The sequence below is a fragment of the Argopecten irradians genome, chromosome 1, assembly GCF_041381155.1.
Source record: "Argopecten irradians isolate NY chromosome 1, Ai_NY, whole genome shotgun sequence".
NCBI classification, from domain to species: Eukaryota; Metazoa; Mollusca; class Bivalvia; order Pectinida; family Pectinidae; genus Argopecten; species Argopecten irradians.
In genome coordinates, this window is record NC_091134.1 from 18,518,678 (window position 1) to 18,539,154 (window position 20,477).

At 35.0% G+C, this 20,477-nt stretch overlaps 1 protein-coding gene across 2 annotated transcripts in view; it reads left to right on the top strand.

Moving 5' to 3' along the window:
• Positions 1–20,477, top strand: part of LOC138319606 (uncharacterized) — a 160,978-nt gene that overhangs the window by 19,435 nt on the left and 121,066 nt on the right. The window contains exon 1 of one of the 2 annotated variants that reach the window (XM_069262782.1): positions 9,215–9,492. The exons of the other annotated variant lie outside the window; for it this stretch is intronic. Coding sequence (XP_069118883.1) covers positions 9,460–9,492 — 33 coding nt within the window. The 5' untranslated portion in view covers positions 9,215–9,459. Of the gene's footprint in view, positions 1–9,214; positions 9,493–20,477 lie in introns of those variants that run through there. 2 annotated transcript variants of the gene reach the window in all.

Consider the following 20,477-nt stretch of genomic DNA (forward strand, 5'->3'; position numbering starts at 1 on the left):
TTCGTCGTCTTTTAGATTTTGGATTTTGATGTTTTTTCGATATCAACCTTTCAGCAATTAGTATCATCACTTGGGGGGAGCATTTATTTATCTTCCAACAGTTTGTTTTGTGTCTTTTGAGGACAACCTGGTTAATTTAACTGTCGATTGATTGCAAGTTACGGACAAGTTTTTTTTTTCTTCTCATCTTTTTCTATCCATCGAAATAATAAAAAATGACCCCCCCCAAAAAAAAAAAAAAAAAAAAACACCCCCCCCCAAAAAAAAAAAAAAAAAAAAAAAAAAAAAAAAAAAACAACAAAAAAAAACACCAAATCTGATATCTGATATTGGTGTTATCGATGTTGTTATGTTAACTGTTCTCAGCGTGAGCCGTTCTGACAGGTGTATCTCGACTGTGGACGCATGTTTTCACATCTCCGAACCATTATCTGCGCGATATCATCCAATCCCACTAATATTACTCGTGGCTTATTTTACTTTTCATCCATACACACTAATCATGATTAATTAAGTTTGGAGAATTCCATGCCGTTTTATGATTTAATTATATTTTTTCGGGGAATAAAATATGACACCTACCGTATATGAAGTTAAGCGATTAGTAAATACGAGCTAAGAGTTGTGTAAATAAAAATTAAAACTAAATACGGTTATCCGGAAATTATTGTTTGTTATTAACCGATCGTTATAATCAATATCTGCACGGTGTGATGGGTAGGCGGAGCTTTATAGTCACTGCATGGGACAGTTACCATGATACTTGTATTTAGGCGAGTGCTGTACTAACTCATACACGAGTCCCAAGAGTTTTTTATGGTTGTTTTTTGGATAGTTTTGCAATGGAACATACTGTCATTTCACTTTAAATTCTCGTGAAAACACTATTTATGTGAACAGGTTTATTTACATGTATTTCTTGACGTGTTTTGTGATATAAAAATAAGTAGCATTATACAATGTTTTACACACACATTTAAGCTGTAAAATTGGTTGGAAAACAACTTTGATTTGGCATGGTCTGTTTCAATTACATTGCAGTTGGTTCGGCGATATATGTGATTCAAATACCACTAAAGTAACTGAAATGATACCACATAGTGGAATCAAAAATGAAATAACTAAACATAATTGCAAATTGTAATTGCTTTACATACTAGTACAGTATGTATACATTTCTATGTATTTTTCCAGCATAGATTATTTATTCCTAAAACTCAATTCATAAGTGATGCAAAAAATACCAACATACACATATGGAATGTTTTGGATAAATTAACAATGTATGAAACTTTGATTTTGATAGTTTGTTTGTTTGTTTGTTTGATTAATTAACGTCCTATTATGGTCATGTAACGACGGCCTCCCGTGTATGCGGTGTGTTGCGTGTATGTTGTGCCAGGTGCGTGTTTTGGGAGACTGTGGTATATTCGTGTTGTGTTTTTATATCATGCCGCTTGGGAGACTGTGGTATATTCGTGTTGTGTTGTGCTATATCACTGAAGCATGCCGCCGAAGACACCAAGCAACAGACCCCACCAGGTCACATTATACTGAAAACGGGCGAACTAGTAGTCCCACTCCCTATATGCTGAGCGCTAAGCGGGAACAGAAACTACCACTTTTATAGACTTTGGTGTGTCTCGACCAGGGGACAGAACCCAGAGCCTTCCTCACACGGGCAAACGCTCAACTCAAGGTCAAAAGTGAGGCGGTGCCAAGGGAGGCATTAGTAAATATAAAGTCAGTTAGGAAGAAGAGAAAAGATGAGATTCTAAATTTAGTCGCCTTTTACGATCATGCAATAGGGGCAGCAGATACAATTCTAACGCCCTACCTGCAGGGCCAGATTTTGATGGGAAATAACATTTTAACGTTGTTCAAGAAACAATGTGTCATAGAGACAGTATTTCGGCTCCAGGAATAAGGGATATGATTCAGGTGCTTCCAAGGTAACAGAACATTCACTGGAATTATTACACCGATAAATTCGAGATAATTGTTTCGACTAAAGCTAAGAAGTGAGGGTGTTTTATTTCACCCAAGTGTAATGAAATCGTATTAGATTGTAAATCAAGACTCTAACATCATCAACACTGCGATAAAGAGGCTTGTTTCTACCCGTAAAATGGACGTTTTCTTCTGTTGTCACCGATGTTTTAGTTGTATCTAGAGGATTACCATAGGGATATGCAGATGTGGTTGTCAAGGTCGTAAGCTGGATTCTTTGTTTTGTGAGGTGTACAATGTAGAACACATCTAGAGGTGCCGTTCACGTGTGTCTAATCTGTACGAGGAGCAAGGAGAGAGTTTGTTACCTTAAATATGCAGGTGGTTGGAGAAGAATTATAAATTTTAAATCTGGACTGAATTTTATAACAGTTTGTAAGTCGTCTTTAAACAGCTGACACATTAAGGTTTCAATATAATTCAGGTCGACGTCTGTGCTGTCCCTTCAGAGACTCCAACTTCAAACTTAACTTAGTCGTCATATAGTGTATATAGAAACATATTTACAACAACTTAGAAGGAGGACAAATGATGTACATATAAACTTCTGGGATAGAACCTATATAGGCTTAGCCTATTGTTTGATCCCCTTTCAAATTTTGTATGAAATAAAATTTGTTGAAATTGAAAAATTGAAACTTCATAATATTTTGATATTCATACAAGTACGTATCTTGAGTTTCCTTTTAGCCGATAAACTAAACCATACATACCTTTCTTCTTTTAAACCATGTTAATTGGGATTTTTCTTAATACCCGAAGGTTAAGGTCGATATCACAGCAAATAATCGAAAACTTTTCTACATATACCGTTAGGTTTACTGTAGTCGATCAAGCTCAAAATTCATACATAGGTATTTTACAAATGCACTTGTATGGGCTTGTTTTTGTAAATCGTCGACATCAGTTTAAGAGTAGAAAATTTGTTTCTGTGCGATAGCTCAATTTGCAGGTGACGCATTCTTTGCGGTGTAGTTTTAGTCAATGGATAAATGTTATTTGCAGAAGCAAATTCTGTTATTATTTTTTGCCAATATCATCATCCCTAACGTATAACATAAAATAAGGTGTTTTCTGTTCATTTCGTATAAGAAATAGTTGAGGGGCACATTATAGCAGATATGCATTCTACTTTTTTATATGACATTTGTTGTCTTTGTATTACACTCTCGTGGCTTATTTGCTTGTCCAAAGGATATACATGTACTAACGGGCTTTTTACAATCTTATAACCATTCCTGACTGGTAAGAACTCGTCTTTATAAATGTCAGAGTGAAGCTACGGTAATCTAAATGGGTTTACATGGAACCCGAAGTCAAGTCGTCATCACCTTCCGTCCTCCATTACCCAGGATTCAGGTGGCTAATGGCCCCCGCCTGCCAATACAGATTTGTCACTCAGCTGTTGTCCAATATGGACGCACTGTACTAAGATGACCATTTCTGCGAACACCTCATTATTCAGACTTTTCTTTGGAGTTGAGAAGATATACACGTTATACATTATTCATTCGGCTATTTTTCAGTATATGTAACGGAAGTTAGGATTCTTTTCTTGCTCCGTGGTATCGATTTGGATAAATAATGTGATGAGGCTGGAATGTAATGGTTTTGCTATATCATTGTCTAAAACAGTAATTTGTCATGGTGATCTGTGTTTTTCTGGAGACTTGTATAATGATGATATATTTATAATAAATCAGGGATTATTTTAGTATAAGACATTATGACGCTATCCTTGGTCTGTTAATGACCTTTCTACACTTTCCATGAACGGCTTTACCCATGCTATGGCTATAATATCCACATGGTGTTACACTTTCATAACAATCAAAATCCCATCCGATACCTGTGATTTCTAGGTTCTGATTAGTCGTTCTGGCAGTTAAGAACTGTCTCTAGTATATCTTATTCTTTTGTGTATGTGACTTTGGAGAGTTATATCTCAATGAAATAGCGGGGCTCGTGTCTTATATCATAATTTGCGTATGTCGTTGCCAGTCCTATGTCATTGCACTTTTCAATGTAAACAAAAATACTTCTCATAAGATGCCTTTGTATCCAAATGATTTTATACTAAAACATTAATCTGGTTTAATTTGTCAGTCGAGTATTATATCATTTGTTTTCAAAGTCGGAAGTATTTATAGTTCTGAAAAAGATTATTTCTCCAAATTAATAACTTTGCCTTATTTATTTTTAGAATAAAGCTGATAGGGGAGCTATGAAATTGAAAAGAAGGTCTTGAAGTTAAAACTGATTTAAAATGACAGAACAGGGAAATTTCTCTCTATATACATAACGTGTTACAACAGAATACTGATTTTCAGCCCAAAGATACTTGAAGAAAGGTAGAAGTGTTTTATTTGTTTGGAGTTATTTATTGCTGTTAAACGCCATTCTTGCAATTCAAGTAGAACAATACAGTTGAATAGTTCGTTTTTGAAATCGAAGATGGATACATTGTTTCAATGCAAATGATAGTGACAAAATAATTTTCAAAGAAAAAGCGGGTTGAATTGGACCTCGTGCTTCAATTACTATTTTTCGTCCTCGTATGATTTGTAAGTGAAGTTAGAGGTCTAAGTCTGCACAGATTACTGTTGCATCTACCGGCTGTATTCACCACAGACGGAGTATGACAGTGCAGTGTGTAGCTATCACATAGAGCTTCGCCGTAAACACATATTAAACATGTAGTACCGGATATTGGGAGTTCTGTAAAGTCACAAAACAGAAGGCATCGGACGTTAAGTGTATAGCGATAGCCATCATGTACACCTTAACACCACGGCGAGAATCAGAGATATGACTTAATAACATGGCTGACATTAATGTAGGAATCATGGGTCCAGAGTTCTGGCGATCCGCTTAGCCCTGCATTGCTATGGTACCGGTATTGGGAAGTGGCGAACGTATTTGTGACCGATCGTAAAGCAACTTAAACGATTTCACGCAGACCGCAACGGAAATGAATAAACCTTCCACCTTCTTTCAACAATTTGGATGAAAAAATGTGCAAAAGCAAATGTGAGAGAAAGCCAACTGTTAACAATGTCTTTCATGGGCTCCTCACCTCGTATGGGGGCCAACTGCTACGAGATAGCATCTGAACATTGGTGGCTTGTGTTGGAAGGTGTCGGCAGATATAACGTGGTCTATACGTACAATACAAGAATTGTAATGCCGAGTATAATTACATCCAGGAGTGCAGAAGGTGTGGTGTAAGGGGATTACACACAGGGCCACATTATCACTGGCATAAAGTACCATGAAGATATTAGGATGAAGCTCATTTCGTCTGGTATTTATTTTGACGGCAGCCCACCATCTCCTCCACGGCCAAACCATAACAAAAATAGCAATCAATTAATACCATAGCTATTAGTGCTGACCGAGGGTGTTATAGACACCATATGAATCCTGGATAATAAGCTCTAGTCGGAATGGTCACTACAAAGACAGACATGGTCGAAACATTTATAATAAAATGAAGTTCATTTCTATGAACTTTCAAAATATGTTAACTGACATAATTTACAATTATTAACATTTTTAGGATAATACATGGTTTTATTAACCAAAGACAAATACCGACAAATAATAAATCGATGTACATGGTGTATTTACAGCGTATTAATTTATTAAAATATAGAGCAATTTCGAATACGAAATGGTAGACTTAAATTACTCTACCGAATAAGAAAATATTTTGATAATCTAATACATAAGAACATGAGATAGATATTCACTCTTACAAACTTTACTGTTTGTCATTATCAAATATTACACACGGGTGTGACACAGTTAATGGACTTGAGAAAGATCATCCGATTGTCTGTAGAGTGATTCTATAAATTGAAACTTTTTTTTTGCTCTAAAGCAACTTTTGATGGCAGAAAGGCTTAACAAATAATTTTATATATTGTCTAAAGATGTTAGAATCGCATTAGAATTGGAGGTTATTATTGCTTTGTCATTTTATAGCTCAATAGTCAATACGCGAAGGCAGCTCAATACCCCTAGCATAGCCTTGACATGGGAATTCTATGAATAATTATCTGGAAACGGAATGATAACAGGCTTCTTTGAGACTCTGATTGAGAAATCTGTATTTGAATATAATGACGTCCATGACGTCATAATAGATTTTGGAAAGAGGCCTCGGTCGACACAACAGGCCATTTGTCAACAGGCCAAAAGAGCAGTTTGTGACAGCGGAAACCAGCGACTTGTTCGGGAAACTCATCTCTTAACGTGTAGCTATCGGATTTAATGGGGCATTGGAATTGATAGACTGTCAGTTTTATCGACCGCATGATACAGACATAATTCAATTTGAATGGATTCCTGAGCGAACTATGCATATTTGATTTCAGGTTTATGATTCGATATTTATTGACATCTGTTGGTGTGGTTATTAATAATAACAGACATTTGACATTTGGGATGATTTTAAGTCATAACTAAGCTTATACACTGAATGCGATAGCGAAAGGATAATGACATCAGCGAGTAACTGACTTTAATCTATGTGTTATAGCAAACATTTCAAAACCTGATCCAGGTCTTGTAAAAGAAAACAATGACTGAAATTATACAATATTCTTTTCTTTCGTGTCCTTCTAAATGTTGATAAAATATGGATGTTAACAAATGCCGTTATAATTGTATGCAAAGAAGGAATAAGCCAAATGACTGATGGTAAATGAAAACTATTGTGTTGTTAGCATTGATTGGTAGACATCAGAACAGTGTCTAGGGGACAATTTATTTTATTCAAAAATTATAATTAAATAGAATTGTATGATATTTGGTTAGTCACCAATTGATAATGAATGAGTAATTTTTTAAACGATGAAAAGTTATATGAGGATGTTAGTCAAGTGCAGTATTACAAGATCTACATATTGTGAAATCTATAGCACCCTGGCATGAAACAGGAAAACCTGTTTTAAGCCTTTGTTTATGAAGATATATGCGTTTGTGGGTTCCTACGAGACAAATCAATGTTCACTCTATGTTTAGCCAGGCTCATCTTTTATTTGTTGCACGCATTACGATAGATTTGAGGACGTGTATTCCCTGGACACAAAGTAATTTATCAATTAAGCACGACCTTTGCAATTCGTTTTTTTAAGATTCCTGCATTTTGGCGAGTTCGGATTTTGTAGTTGTCTCCAAAACACTGACTAAAGAATGTATATAGTTATTATGGGATCTGTGTTGTTGGAAACCTGAACTTATTCCCCTAGATCATGTGCGAAATAAATGATATAACTGTTTTTACTTTTATCATACCGAAACTTAAACATACAATACACACCAGATGTTTTCAAAGAGTTATTATCTCCATTCTTTAGAACAGACTATAAGACCATACGAATGATATAGCTTGGTAGAGAAACATGTGATAAACAGAAACCTACACACGCGGTCGTTATCGGAATGCTAACCATGTGACAGAAGTGAGATATTTGGGTAGATCACATGCTTCATTAGGTCGTTATAGGGCCCTATTAATAGGTAATACACCAACATACAACAGCTACCTTTATATCTATATAGAGGCAATTAGCACCAGATGCTTCCAATAGTGACAGGAGAACGCAGTGATGCCGAATCAAGCGTTAACGGAACGCAGATTACTTTTTTTACTCATTGGGGAATCTGTTTATGCTTCACTGATTTCCAATCGTTATACATCATGGCGACAGAAAATTTACTGTAACGTCTACATTTTTGTCCTAAAAGAACGTTCATGGTTCCGTGAAACTTCACCTTAATCCACATATGTCACAGACGGACTGGATCGTTCATACAATGTCACTGATGTTGTTATCGTATCAACGGAGACGTATCGGGCGTGAGAGTAGTCTATTCATTCTATTGAATTTACACGCTGCACGCGCCTTTGTTGACAAATAACCTATTGTGTAAACATGTGTCACTTGTTGTCATAATGACAAAATGTTGCCTTGCTTACATTTATATAGTGGAAAATTAATAACAAGTGAAAAGATATGTGATGTGTTGGATACAGTGTATTCTGTGCGAGGACTATCGACCTTTGTATATGACACATAGACGGCATGTGTTTCGCACATAAAGGAGTACTTTTGGTTGCAATCTAAGGAATACAGTTGAATACACATCTCTGTCTAATGCCAAGAAAACAGATTGGATATCACTGTCACAATTGATTTTTAATTTTGATTTTGATTTATACTTGTATATCACCATACCATGCACTACTTTTTCTATCTCAAAAAATATTACTACATGTAATAAGTAGTCTTTACCATAGTCAAGTGGCTAGCAATGCATTTCTTTTAGAATTGTCACAAAAGTCTGTTTTGACTTCGAAAGGTGGCAAGACTATGGATATACTTTAAACAAAGAGCCGAGAGTTGGTTTATGTATATGGATCCAGGCATTGGTATTGTTATTACTCGGTGATAGTGCCGCTCCTGAAGCAGGTTCGATATCGCTACATGCAGTTATAGGCGATAAAAGTTTTCACATAGACTTGTTATCGTGAAAATTACATAAAGTGGAAAGTGTACCCAATATACAAGTAGTAAAGTGTATGTGGCATCCCGTCGATATCTGCTATCAAAACATTGTCCCATCACTGATAACGGAGTCTGAGGGGTGGGAATTGTTTATGTTTTCCTTCGCTTACACAGGAGATTTTCTCTTCTAGCCTTCAGCCTTGTGGTTTAATGGTAGCCGGTTTCCACACAGCGGTATACCCAGTATAAAGTATATACTAGTACGGACAGACCTTCGCTGTTTGTAAATCCTACTTGTTTGGAATATATTACCTCATGTGTTTTGAAATTAACCTAACATCCTATAGACTTAATGATTGTATCTGCATTTGGTGTAGGGCTTCACACACAACGGTAGAGCACTGTCAGCCTACCTGATCGGCTTCATTGATCGGCTGTAGTGTACATTGTCACGGTTATCGTCTGTATGTAATATGTAACTTTATTGAAGATGAATAAGATTTAAATCTCAACAAGACAACGCCTGAACATACACGAGTACCAATCTACCATTGTGCGTGTAAATTAGATTGTCTACATCCAATATGTACCGCAATAATTACACCGGGAGCGATGCAGTGTGCTGAACAATCATCAAAGGGAAAGTAGGCAGGCGATTTGTGTGACGGAAGCAGAACAGTTCCACGTGCTCTTTTTCTATATCCAAGTCAGAGATTTGTTTGACTCGGACTCCAGAAATACACGTCACATTGGATTTGTCCACGGCCCGTTCTTGGTCTGAAGAGCTCTTGGAATTGAAGGACCGCGGTGAATACGCTGTTCGCGTCCGATTGGGGATTAATAGTAAAGTAATAACCAAGTGTCCGTTAGCCCATCAATTAGGGTGGTAGATGGAAATCGATCCTAAACACCGGAATTGACTAATTGCTCGGATATGGCAGCGACGTTTCTCAAGCTTCTCGCTAAGGTAAATATGTTTTTCTGTGGTGTCCAAATGTTTGTACAAATTATACTAATATTGTTGTTCGGTAAATAAGAAGTGCACGTATCTCTGTATTGGCATGATAAGCTTTGATATTTCTATGATTCTCTCTAACCAGCTATGGGGCAGATGAAGGCAATACCAAATGGTCGTTAATCCTTTTTATTGAAAGTGATATTTTGAAATAAATAGTGTGACCACAGTTTGGTGTGTTTGTTACGCATCATATGCTGTCATGTTATGATATGACCCATGTGCCTAACAAGTATTTGTTGTTAAGACCATTCTCAGCTTGTTTTATTTTCATATGAATTATGTTCACGACTTTTCCTTTTTCTATCATGGGTATGAATGAAATCCAAATCAAAGTCTTATTAGTACAATGTAAAACGGCATATTCTTATTCCAATGTATCAGCTACTGTAAAGAGTGTCGAAGTGAAGTGACATTCGACCATTTCTCTTATTTATTTGTTACCTTTCCGATGCCTAAAATGACTTATCTGCCAGATATGAACAATTGGTGTTTTCTCTACGAACATTAAGATTTCCGACCATCATCAATACATGGCAAGGAACATAAGAATGAATTATTAATATAATTATGGGATAGTCGTGTTATGTTAGAACAGAAGTGTAATGACTACTATTTCACTCCAGTGATGTTGAACAAATTAAGACCTATTTAAAACCCAATAATTTTACCAATTCTATTGATTATACCCCTACGACACCTATGCGATAATTAGAGACTGTTCCATTGACTGACAATGCAAACAAACCCAGTCAATACCATGATACAATGTCCAGTTATCTTATGTTCGTTATTGGCTTGACCCTAGTTTAGGTGACCTTGACCTTAGTGACCCGATATCGATTCGATCCGTAAATGCTGCCCCACTTGAAAGTGCTGATATACCTGTATAACTCCTGACTGATCCCCAAAGGAAAATAGGAAAGAGTAAATTGGTTATTTTTCTGCCATACATGCCCCTAGCTATAGTGGAACAGTACGCCTGTCCAGAATTATCCCCATCAACCCGGTGGCATTGTCACTGGTGATACTGTATCGTCTACTGTTTTACAGTTTCATTTTTTATCGTGATATCCCTTAGTACTTTTCTTAGGATTGATGCAGTCTTTCCTGCTAAATATGTTAATGTTTGTCCCGCCGTTGACTATATTAAAACATGAACAAAACCATTTCTCATTGCATTAGATAAGTTACATTTAAGGTTGGTTATATCGTTACCCATTAATTCCATTAATGATAAAAACAACAATTCTGTAAATCTAGAATTTTGAATTAATTGCGTCTAAATAATGAAAATATTCCATATGATCATATAATATAGATATGTATTGATTTATACGCCTAGTTATTGTTTTTAGTACAAATCATTATCTATGTCCCTGGCAGCTGTATTATAATGATAATTTACTTCCGTGTTAATACATTTTACAGGATGCTCTTCTAGAATTGCAAATTCAGAATTCGTATTCCTAGTGATATATTGATAATTGCATTGGTAAATGGTACAACAGATGTTTTATCCCATAACTATGCTTGTTTCACAATGGAAAAACCATGTGATAAATCCATAGCAGTCGGTTATCATTTGTGTTTACACACTCCAGTTTGTAAACATCTACGGCACTTCTGATTGGTCAATTCCAAGATCTCTTGATTCCGAATGGCTCTCAACTTCTACTTTTCATAGCGCATTGTCTTTTAAATAGCATTGTATTCACTGTTTAGCAGGTAGTTGCTTATTCACAGTCTCAAACAATAGAATATTGGCTCTCTATTAAGGCACTATATTTTATGGCGGAAAGATATCACTACACAGTATGGTGGTAGGTTTCCCCGAATGAAGACGAGAAAAAAATGGTCATACGATATAAATATAGAGCTAAAGTTATGAGATTAATAAGTCCCCCCCCCCCCCCCCCCCCAAAAAAAAAAAAAAAAGAAAAAAAAAAACTTGCTAACGCTCGTGTCTTTTCAAAACTTGAAAATTAATTAACTCGAGTTTGATAAACATGATAAACGACAGCCACTTGTTGGGGAACCGCTACAAAATCCAGAACTAACAGAAGCTAGCCTGTTATTATATACCTGTAATATATATGGTGGTTATCTGTTTCTCATTTAATGGTTTCCTGTCTAAAGATGACATTATGCAATAAATATTGAACATCAATAAGATAATGGTGAGGCTGTCACAGTTTGTTTATATACAGTAGAATGGAGGCATACCACATCCTACCATTAACTTACATTGACCTCTCTGTCTGCACATTGGCTCCATCATTGTCCGTGGTATAACTAATGTAGCGTATAAACGTTGGGCTCATAATTGACTCTGTGACGTCATACTATGACGTATTGATTTGGTAATATGGATGACCTTTGTGTCATTCCTTCTGTGAAGTAATAATTCAAAGATTTGTTTTGTGTAAATGGTAAGTTTCTGCTAGGTTATATGTGAAGTTTTTTTCGTTTATATTAAAGATGCTCCACCGCTGACAAATGGTATTTTTCCACTATAAAAAACAGGAGCAGACGATTTAGTATATTTCTTCAGGTACAAAAGTTACTTACTTTACACCATTACCACCATTGAAAATTTTGAGCTTCTAATTTTACTTCAAGTTAAAAATATGAAAAATAATTAATTGCATCCCGGAAAAATCCGTGACACTATAGCCTATATGGAATGAAGTACTGATTGCGCACGCAACAAAAGCGAAATAAATTATTATATTTTATTTTTTGTGTTAATTACGTATATATATATATACACACGATTAGACACGCATTATTGTTCAAATGATTAATACCATTTATGCTTTGTCGGCGGTGGAGCATCTTTAAACCAAGATTTTTAAGTGTGTTTTGTGTTATTAATTTGTTCTAGATATTGCAATGCCCTCAGTGAAACTGCATTGAAGCACTGGTTTAAAATCATATTCGTAATGCATACATACAAGTTTTTGCTTGGTTATACGTGCACAAACTTTTTTTTCGTGTACATTAATTAAGAATATTCATTATGAGTATCGTTAAGTAATCACCTTGGATGATATTAACCAAAGAACAATATACTGTCCCAAAATCAATATTTAGTGTAAATGACTAGAAGTGTATTTTTGTAGATAAGATTAATTCCTTGATACTGGAAAAGATGATTTTCATGATTGGTCTTGTCTGTGTGCGTGTTTCAGAACACATATTTGTTTTTGTATTTTATCAAATGTAGTATTTGTTTTCAATCTGTGTCCAGATCTGGCTTTGGATATTCCGTATGGAAGTGAAATGCTTGTGATCGAAATACGGTGTTCTTGATAATGAGAGAAGCAAACAATTGATGACCATGAGAAATATGTGTCAAATGATATACTGAGCACAGTACTGAAAAGATATATTGAAAACATGATAATGCAAAAAAAAAAAAAAAAAAAAAAAAAAGACCTTCAAACTCTTTAAAACATCTGGTAGTCCCACCATCACATCGATGTAGATTCAGACGCTTTCTATCTGCTCCAAGGCGATATATGCATGTACCGAATTGCTTATCCTGTGTGAATTTTAAAACAAATGAAATAGATGGAGGAAATTAGAAATATTGATCGTCTCTAGTGATAAGAACATACAGTGTATTATTGATCTGCAGTCTCACAGGTCTGTGTTAGAGATTTTACGACAAAGTGTTGAAATTTCATTCAAGGGAAATGTTCAATTATCAGTGGAATGGGGATAGAGGGTAATTTCACCAACAACAATTATATATTGATATAAATTCCAACACACGCTTTCCTTATAACATCTTGGTAATGGATATCATCTTGTATCGGCCATGGCCACAATGTAAAAGGAAGTTACAGTTTTATCCATCTGTTCGTTATGGTGGTTTATTGTTCACCAACTGTTCTTGTTTTAATGGAAACACATTCGATAGAATTAAAATTGATTTTATATTATTTTTCAAGTATTTGTTCATTTTCGTAAAATTGTTTTAAAACTATATGAGAATCCTTCAAAAATCTCCAAATGTTCGAAGGAGAAGACATGTTTGTAATTAGAAAGTCTGCATAGTGAAGAATTCTAGAGCGAAAATAGAACAAAGGAATTACAGAAAATGAGAAAAAAAAACTCGACAAAGATGGGATGGAACTGTCCCCATTTCCTACAATTGTAGAAGTTTCCTGTACAAATGAAGAAATAATTGAATTCCGAGAGCCAACATAACAGTTAAACATACTGTATTCCAGTTACTTGACGTTTTGATGGCGACGACCAACGTATGTCTATATAGCTATGGCATCGTACGCGTTTGATTGAAGCCGTGAATCACGTCAGACAGACAGGAGATGCCGATATGATCAGAGCATGCAAGCAATTGCATTTGTAACGATCCGGATCTGTGTGGTCCGGTCATGATTTGTTGTTTAGATGTGATTTGTTGTTTCCTGGCCTATGTTGGGTCATGTTGCATTTTATCAAACATGGATTTTGTTTGAATTCTGGAAACAAAACAAGCGGGATCATCGATTCATGGTTTATAATTCCAGATGAACGAGATCAGAGTTATCACTGTACGTTTGATTTGTTGTTCTGGCATAGAGTTGCTAGAGTGCAGTCCAATTTTAAACCATGTAGCGTGTAATTTGAAATGGTTTATTACAAGTGTACGATTGACTAAAGCCATACATGGTACAAAGTTAATTACATATGTATCACTTTTTATGGAATGAAGCAATGCCATATACAATTTAAGTAAATGTAACATGTTTCACGGTCCAATAATCGCAACTATTTCTGGAAAAGAATGCAATCTGACCCTGATCTTATTTGCAAAACTGGCCTTGTCGACAAGGGTATGGCCCATTTCCATTTCTCTTGCTCCCTTTCGGGAATATCTTTGAAAATCATAGAATTGTATCGTTAGTTGTCAACGACTTCGAATTCAATCACAGTTTCGATTAAACGTATGCACTATCTACTTTCATTAAAATGGCATGCCTAGCTGCTTAGTTATATATCGTGATGACAATATCTTCTGAGCATGCAACCGCTTTCTATTGGTAAATACTTCATTTGTGTTCTCTTATTTCATTTTTAAGCAAATGGTCTAAATCGGTTATATCACAGTATTCCAATTGCTCGTTTGTAAGTGTTCACGTTTGTGGTGCTTACAACATTATGAGGAATATCTGTAGTGGAACATTAAAGGACTACCTATCAAGTATCAATAATGAATTTAATAATTTGACTGTTTCCTGGACTTACAAATATATCTTGATGCTTTTGACTCAAGTTATTTGCTTTCATTTAGATAGAGAGCGATTGTTAAAAGTGCCTTGTTTCCAAATGTCTCTCGATATATTTTGATTTCTTGTCACATTACGGAAATGACGCATAAACGAAACACTCAAGTTGTTGTAACATTCGTTTCGTAAAAAAAAACAGTGTCCGTATTTAGAAAAAGACATAATGCACTGTCGAATAACTCTAAAACAAAACAACACCGCTAGGTATCTCTGATTGAATAGAAAATAAATTGAGTCTTTTGAGTTGTAATTCGTAACGATTAATAATTCATCGGTTTGTGTATGGAATCGATCCCCGAGGCTGGTACAGCAGCTGAACTGGTTTGGGTTTTTTAAGATCGGCGGATGAGGCGGACACCGGCTGCCTAAGAACACTATAATTACCTCGGGCGACGACAATCGATGCTAATTACCATGGTAGGTTACAGAGACGTTGCACAACTCCATGATACCGGGTCTCCCAAGCATGTCTTCTGGCTATTCACAATCAAGTCATAAACACATTTTTAGTCCTGATTTTTTCTCCCTTAGAAAATCTGAATGTTTGAAGTATTATCTTCGATCGTTTGAGTGATTGTAAACATGTCATTTTCTGTGATGAAGGAAGGAATGGAGGTTCGAATAAACTTGTGGAATTCTGAAATGTTGATGTCTGCACACTACTTATAGTATATTTTATATATAGATGTCAATAATATCAATTTGCTGTGTCATTACTGTCATTGCTGAGGCAACAATGATCTACCGTATTTCATTATCAATTTGAACGTTTGGTGTCGGGAACCTTAAATGACGTCACAGGTCAATTTGCAACGTATGTCATACTTTAGAATTACATGATACACTGTCAAAATGCTTCAATTATACAATGAACTTTATTGTTTAAGGATCTAATTTTGAGATATTCTTTTACCTATATCTACTGACGTAAGGTACGAATTCTTACACGATTGAATTTCTCTTATATTGAGCATTTTCAGTGAAATTATTATGGCTTATTTCGTATCAAGTATATTTGGAATCCGAAGAGAAATTACCTAATCGCACATCAGCGGAAATTGATGGATAATTATAAATCTCGCTCCTTTTTTTTGGCTACAGGGCGGGGTATGTAGTAATGATGACGAAGTGGTTTAGGTTTTTTTTCTGTTAGAAAATAAAATCAATGGCATGTGTTCGTATTGACGCGCCTGTAAATAACGTGGACTAAAATGCATCAATCACCTTTACAAATCGGGACAATTTCAATTCAAATTAATATTCGTTAGTTCCCATTCCCTATCTGGTCAAAATCGATTCTCTAGGGGATATGTCTCTCGGTGTTCCACTAAGTCGGCATGGTTTGCCTAGTATAGCACTCAAGCGCTGAATATTGAGACCTCCTCCTGAGATCAAGAAATCTATCACTTGTGTCTAAGGCATGAATCAGAAAGGGCTTAGGTAAAGGTTGCGTATTCCATGTTTTATTGTTCAGATATGGTTTCAAGCGAGAAACCAGTGATTACTTACAATAACCACCCAAATAAAACTGAGAGAGACACCATACCTGAATTGATAGGTCACAAGAACTATGTGTTTAACTCGATAATGAAATGACTTCCATATTAGGCCTTGCAATGGGATAATATTTGTTCTGTTTTCGGGGTACCCTAGTTAGTTTCGTAACATTCTTAATGTTTTCATTTGCTTTAAATAACAAGTACTATTTATTGGTGATGCATCTGTTATAAAAAATACAGTTAGGGCAGAATATAAGGATGCTCTTCTGGAACGTCTGGTCCTAAAGGTAATCGATTTCAATTTTGTTTACCGATAGCCCTTTTTGATCAAGATTTCGTTATCATAATTTTTTATTGTGTTCCTTGATGGGTTTCAGTTTATTTCATTTTAAATATCTTTCTTCTACGAAAAAAAATGTCATTACAAAAATTCTAACTTTATCACTAAACCTCGTTATTAAGATCATTTTTTGTAAAATATCTAAATGGATATGCTAAAATTCGTCGACTGCGACGAAAGTTCACGACTTTTTATTTACAAAAATTACAATTTTTTTTGAATTGATTCGATTTTACATACAGTACATGTACATAAATTAATTGTTTGCTGAAAGATTTCACAGTGTATCTTCCGTTACACACATGAATAACAAATCCGTAAATGGCGCGGCGCGCATTTTTGAAATTTAAAAAATTCCGTATTTAATACATGAATGAAATCGGAAAAGGAGACAGTATCATGTGCATAAATGTATTAGATATAAGAGAAATAGTATGCTAATATAGTTTTATGGCAATGTGGACAGAAAAAAAGTTAAGAAAATTTAAAAACAAAATTAGCAAACTGCAGTGTATTTCTTATTACGAGATGCTAAAGAAAACAATGCGAGTTATGTTTTAGAGTTGTATGGCTGGAGAAAACATGGTCAATCAGCGTAAAATAGCGATACATGACAGTAATAAATACAGGTAGATATCTTTTATTGAGTTCTGCAGTGTTCAGGAAATCAGATACAGGGGCCAGTTTCATGAACATTCCTTAACTTTAAGGAATTCCTTAACTTAAAATTCTCCATAGGAAAGCATTACAAAAGTTAAGGAAAAATCTTAAGTTATGAAGCCTTCCTTAAAATCCGTAATGATTTTCTATGGAGAATTTTAAGATAAGGGATTCCTTAAATTTAAGGAATGTTCATGAAACCGGGCCCTGACCAATTAAGTGAAATATGTGGTTGGTTTGTTAAGTTTTATGCAGTGTCACCTACGTCAAACTAGGTAGATCACTGAGACTTCCAGTCTCTCGATCATTTATTATCTTCTATATCTAATTATGAAATATTCACCATAATATTCTAAATGCAGCATGTCAATATTGTTTGAATAAGAATATTTTACCTCTTGAGTGATAACACAAACAAGTTTTTGATTTTTAATGATGAAAATCATTACTGCTGAAAATAGTCCGGAAAAATCCTTAAATTTCATCTGACATTTTTGTATGAATCATGTCATGTTGGTAACAGAAGACTGGCACAAATCTTTATCCTTTATATAGACAAAGCTTTCCATAGCTATCGTGTTCAATATTAAAAAGACATCCCAGGGTATTAACGTCATTTTTATGTGTTTCAATTCGATGTACATTGTATATTCTCTGCGACCAATCATTAAACATATTGCTGTTTTTAAATATTGCTTGAACCATACCCGACGTTAATTTTAAAAGCGAGTAACTCGTAATTCGAGGAGTTTGATACACATATTTATTTGATCAAAATGTCGAAAAATGACTTTATATAGCTAAAATTTATTATTCGTTCGCAGATTATACAGAAGTTATAATCTGTTTGAAATATTAAAGAATGAAGATCTAAGAAAATTATAGCAATTTAACAACACGTCATGTTCTTTTAAAGTTCTAACAGAAAATAATTACCCCTTGGTAACCGAAAGGCGATTAAACTGGAAACACAATATGATATAGACACTGTCTATTATTTTTGCAATAAACACCAGGGCGCATGCGCATCTTCAGGTAATATCGCCTACTCATATATATTGACTTTAATCAGGTTCACCAAAAGCATACCACAATTGTGACAGAATTTATAGAATTATCCTTTTAGTATTTAATAAACTGAGATTTTTTTCATTCCGTAACTGTGTGTGAATACTCCGGTGTGGCTTGCGAAAGAAATGTCAGAAACTTTGACAGCGTTAAATGATTATAAAACGCTGGCGTCTATCACTGGCAGTCTACTGGAGTCCGTATATAAAGAGAAGTAATCATCCCGTTGTTTATGTACTTTTCAACTTAAAGTGAAAATCCGAACACCTTGAAATGCCAGAAGGTCAGATTTTACCGACAGAACATGTTGTATAATGTCGTCTGTACGACCAAGGCCAGAATTCATGGTTAGGAATAGTATATGACCTTTCCAGCCGTTAGTAGCCTTAACAAGGTAAGTAAGGCGAACCAGGCAATCCATTGGCCCCTCAACAAGACTGTTTATGGCTGCTTTGTTCCGGTCTTTATTACATTTGGGTACATGTCGTAACGGGGTTTGTGGTACCATGGAGGAGAAGACTTTGCAGGTCGATTTATGAAGCAAAATGACTCGTCTCTAAGTCTAGTTCGTTATTCTCGTACTCACATTGGGTCTGACAGTGATTTCATACATGGTATAGGCGCTGTGTGATTTGGCATTCGTATTTCGTATGTCAAACGGAATGATTTTAATGATTTAGGCATTGTTTGATTTAAATAGACTCTCTTAAATTGTAAGATGATAATAAGAAGGAATTTCATTGTTGTTTTGTCGTATATAAATAGAAAACAAAATAGCAAGATGATCTAAATATATCAAAGATGTTCTTGTTATGAGGACGAATCAGTATGGCCAGGTAAATATTTACTGTAACGTGGGATTTAATAGGATTAATGATATATAATATTAATGATACTGAATATCAATAAAATGTATCGTATCTTTCTGGTTATCTTGCTTTATGATATGAAGACAATTGGCTTCGAAATTTTAAGGTAGATAGGTTAGTCGAAGATATTCTTGAAATCTTCCTACAACAATTGATCAATACAAACGTCCAATTGGCCCAGACGCCGTCGGGCATGTAAACGTTTGTCAGGCTTCCGATCGATTATTAAATTACAAGAGTTTTGTTGACCTAGTGATGACACGATAGCCAAAACGTTATGTACAAAGGATGTCTGACAAATACATGTTTATATTTACTTTTATAACCACGGCGGTCAATGTATATAAACATTACTCTATTTCTCTGGTATGACAATTTCCATACCGCATTATTACGTTCCCTAAGTCATCAGTGGAACTATTGTAAATATATAAAGTTTTGACGCAAATAATTTTCAAATAATATTTAAGCGCATTTTGCACATTGAACTTCTAGCTAACATAGGATTGCTTTAATAGAACTTGACTTCAATGTGCGAACTGATGATTGTGCTAAACTGCTAAGGATAAATTTTACTCTGAAATTGTATTGTATCAAAACAAATATGTTTGCAATATATTGTCATCCGACAAATATCAATATTCGTTTTCGTTTAATCTAATACGGATGTGTTAAGCTGACAAATCTTTTCTCTTAACGTATACTTGCAAGACGTTTCACGGGATTTGAATACAAAAATAAATAAAATAATAAAAATAAAATATTCTTACGACTGGCATTGGAGAAAGTTTGAAACATTTGTGGATACTTATTCGAAATAAGCAGACGATCTTTTGATTCTGTAACTTCCTACCTATGATTTGTGAGAATTCATCGATTCGATATAAAAATAACTATTCCGCTAGCAATCACTAGCATTTGATTTAAATTCATCAGCAAATCCAATGTGATTCCTACCAACGAATCACATCCCAGTCATTTGGGTTTTCTAGCTTCTAAACATGATCGCTATAGCTAGTAATAATTTCGGTTAAATAGCAAGTGATTTATTCGCTATGGGTTCATTTACTAAACATTACACCGATCTGTGTAAGTGTAGTAAATAATAAAATATAATAAATTATGTTAGCTAAGAATAGGAGCAATCCAGGGGTTTCGAGATCCAAAAACGACGTGGGGTAAGACCAATTTACCGCTGATT